The sequence below is a fragment of the Octodon degus genome, unplaced genomic scaffold, assembly GCF_000260255.1.
Source record: "Octodon degus isolate 3935 unplaced genomic scaffold, OctDeg1.0 scaffold00086, whole genome shotgun sequence".
Classification (NCBI taxonomy): Eukaryota; Metazoa; Chordata; class Mammalia; order Rodentia; family Octodontidae; genus Octodon; species Octodon degus.
The window spans coordinates 3,506,691-3,508,816 of record NW_004524662.1 but is presented as its reverse complement, the minus strand read 5'-3'; the positions used below and the strand labels follow the sequence as shown (position 1 = coordinate 3,508,816).

Below are 2,126 nucleotides of genomic sequence, written 5' to 3'. Positions count from 1 at the left end.
ATAAATGCAGAAAATGCTCTTGATAAGGCCCAGCACTCATTCATGATAAAAACCCTATAGAATATTAGAATAGATGGTCGTTACCTCAATCTGACAAAAGCTATCTTTTAATAGCTATTGTACTAAATGAGCAAAAACTAAAAGCTTTTACTCTAAAATCAGGACAAGCCAAAGATGTCCACTATCACTACTCCTATTCAATATAGTTCTGGAAATACTATTCAGAGAAGTTAGACAAGAGAGAGAGAGAAATAAAAGGAATTAAGATAAGATTGGAGGCCTCTCTGCTCGGTGATGGTCATTGTTCTCCAGAACAGGGATGGAGGAACTGTCAGCCCAAGAAGCCTCAGGATCACCAAGGGTCCAGTTTCAGTCTTTGGAGACCCGGTCTGAGTGTCTCTCCCCAGAGCCTCAATTCATGCAGGGCACCGACATGGAGCAGGGACTCACTGGGGGATTTCCAATTTCCAAGCCTGATGGGATCTTCCAGCTGGAACAAGATCTACAGGTCTTTGATCTGGAAACTAAGAATAGAGAAGTCTTAAGAGGTGACTGCTCAGATGGAGAAACCAGAGACGAGAACAAGCTGTTGATTCCTAAGCAGAAAATTTCGGAAGAAGTACATTCATACAAAGTGAGAGTAGGAAGACTCAAACAGGATATTGTCCAATTTCCTGAGACTAGAGAAGTATATAAGTCTGAGGACAGATTAGAAAGGCTTCAGGAAATCCTAAGGAAATTTCTCTTCCTCGAAAGAGAGTTTAGACAAATAGCAATCAGCAAGAAAACCTTCACCAGTGAGAACAGTGAATGTAATGAACCTGAAAAAAGCTTCAGTCTGGATTCTGCCCTTGATACAGGGCACAGAGTTCTTAGAATACAGAATATTGATGACAGTAAGTATGATATGAACTTCCAGAACTCAGCTGCTGATAAACATGAACACATAAATCTACAACAGAATTTTCAGAATAGTGAATACAAAGAAAGCCCAATGGATCTCTCCCACTTTAATAAATGGGAGAGCATTTCTGCCACTGAGAAATCCTATAAATGTGATACATGTGGGAAAACCTTTCATCAGAGCTCAGCCCTTACTAGACATCAAAGAATCCATACCAGAGAGAAACCCTACAAATGTAAAGAATGTGAAAAATCTTTCAGTCAGAGCTCAAGTCTCAGTCGACATAAAAGAATACACACTAGAGAAAAACCTTATAAATGTGAAGCATCTGATAAATCCTGTGAAAAGTCTAATAAATCATGTAGTCAGAGTTCAGATGTAATTCAGCATAAGAAGATTCACACCAAAGCCAAATCTTACAAGTGTAACAACTGTGAAAGAGTCTTCAGTCGTAGTGTACACCTTACTCAACACCAGAGAATTCACAGAGAGATGCCCTGTAGGTGTACTGTATGTGGCAGTGACTTCTGTCATACTTCATATCTAGTTGAACATCAGAGGGTCCACCACCATGAAGAAAAATCCTATGAATATGATGAATGTGGGTTGGCCTATGTTAAACATCAAGGAATTTGTTTCAGAGAAAAACCCTATACATGTAATGAATGTGGAAAAGACTTCAGATTGAATTCGCATCTTATTCAGCATCGACGAATTCATACAGGAGATAAATCACATGAATGTAATGAGTGTGGAAAAGCTTTCAGTCAGACCTCATGCCTTATTCAGCATCACAAAATGCCTAGGAAAGAGAAATCATATGAATGTAATGATTATGAGGAAAGTTTCAGTCATAGCTCAGATCTTATCCTGCAACAAGAAGTACTCACCAGAGAAAAAGTCTTTGACTGTGATGCCTGGGAAAAGAACTTCAGTCAGAGAGCACATCTTGTTCAGCATCAACCAATTCATACCAAAGAGAAACCTTATGAATGCAGTGAACATGAGAAGACATTTAGTCAAGTTCAGTCCTCATTCAACATCTGAGAGTTCACACCAGGGTGAAGTCAGTATGTACTGCATGGTAAAGTTTCAGTCAGAGCTCAGACTATATTCTAAGGTGGAATTCTTGAGACAGACCCTCTGAATGTGATAAATATTGGGAAGCTTTTAGTGTTAAACTCTTAATTGGCTCCTGCAATCCATACCGGTGAGAAAAGCT

General features: G+C 39.2%; 1 protein-coding gene across 1 annotated transcript; it reads left to right on the top strand.

Moving 5' to 3' along the window:
- Positions 1-284: 284 nt before the first annotated feature.
- On the top strand, positions 285-2,120 carry LOC101590357 (zinc finger protein 655). The gene has a single exon (XM_004637078.2). The coding sequence runs from the start codon at positions 320-322 to the stop codon at positions 1,949-1,951; it is 1,632 nt and encodes a 543-aa protein (XP_004637135.1). The 5' UTR covers positions 285-319; the 3' UTR covers positions 1,952-2,120.
- The last annotated feature ends 6 nt before the right edge of the window (positions 2,121-2,126 follow it).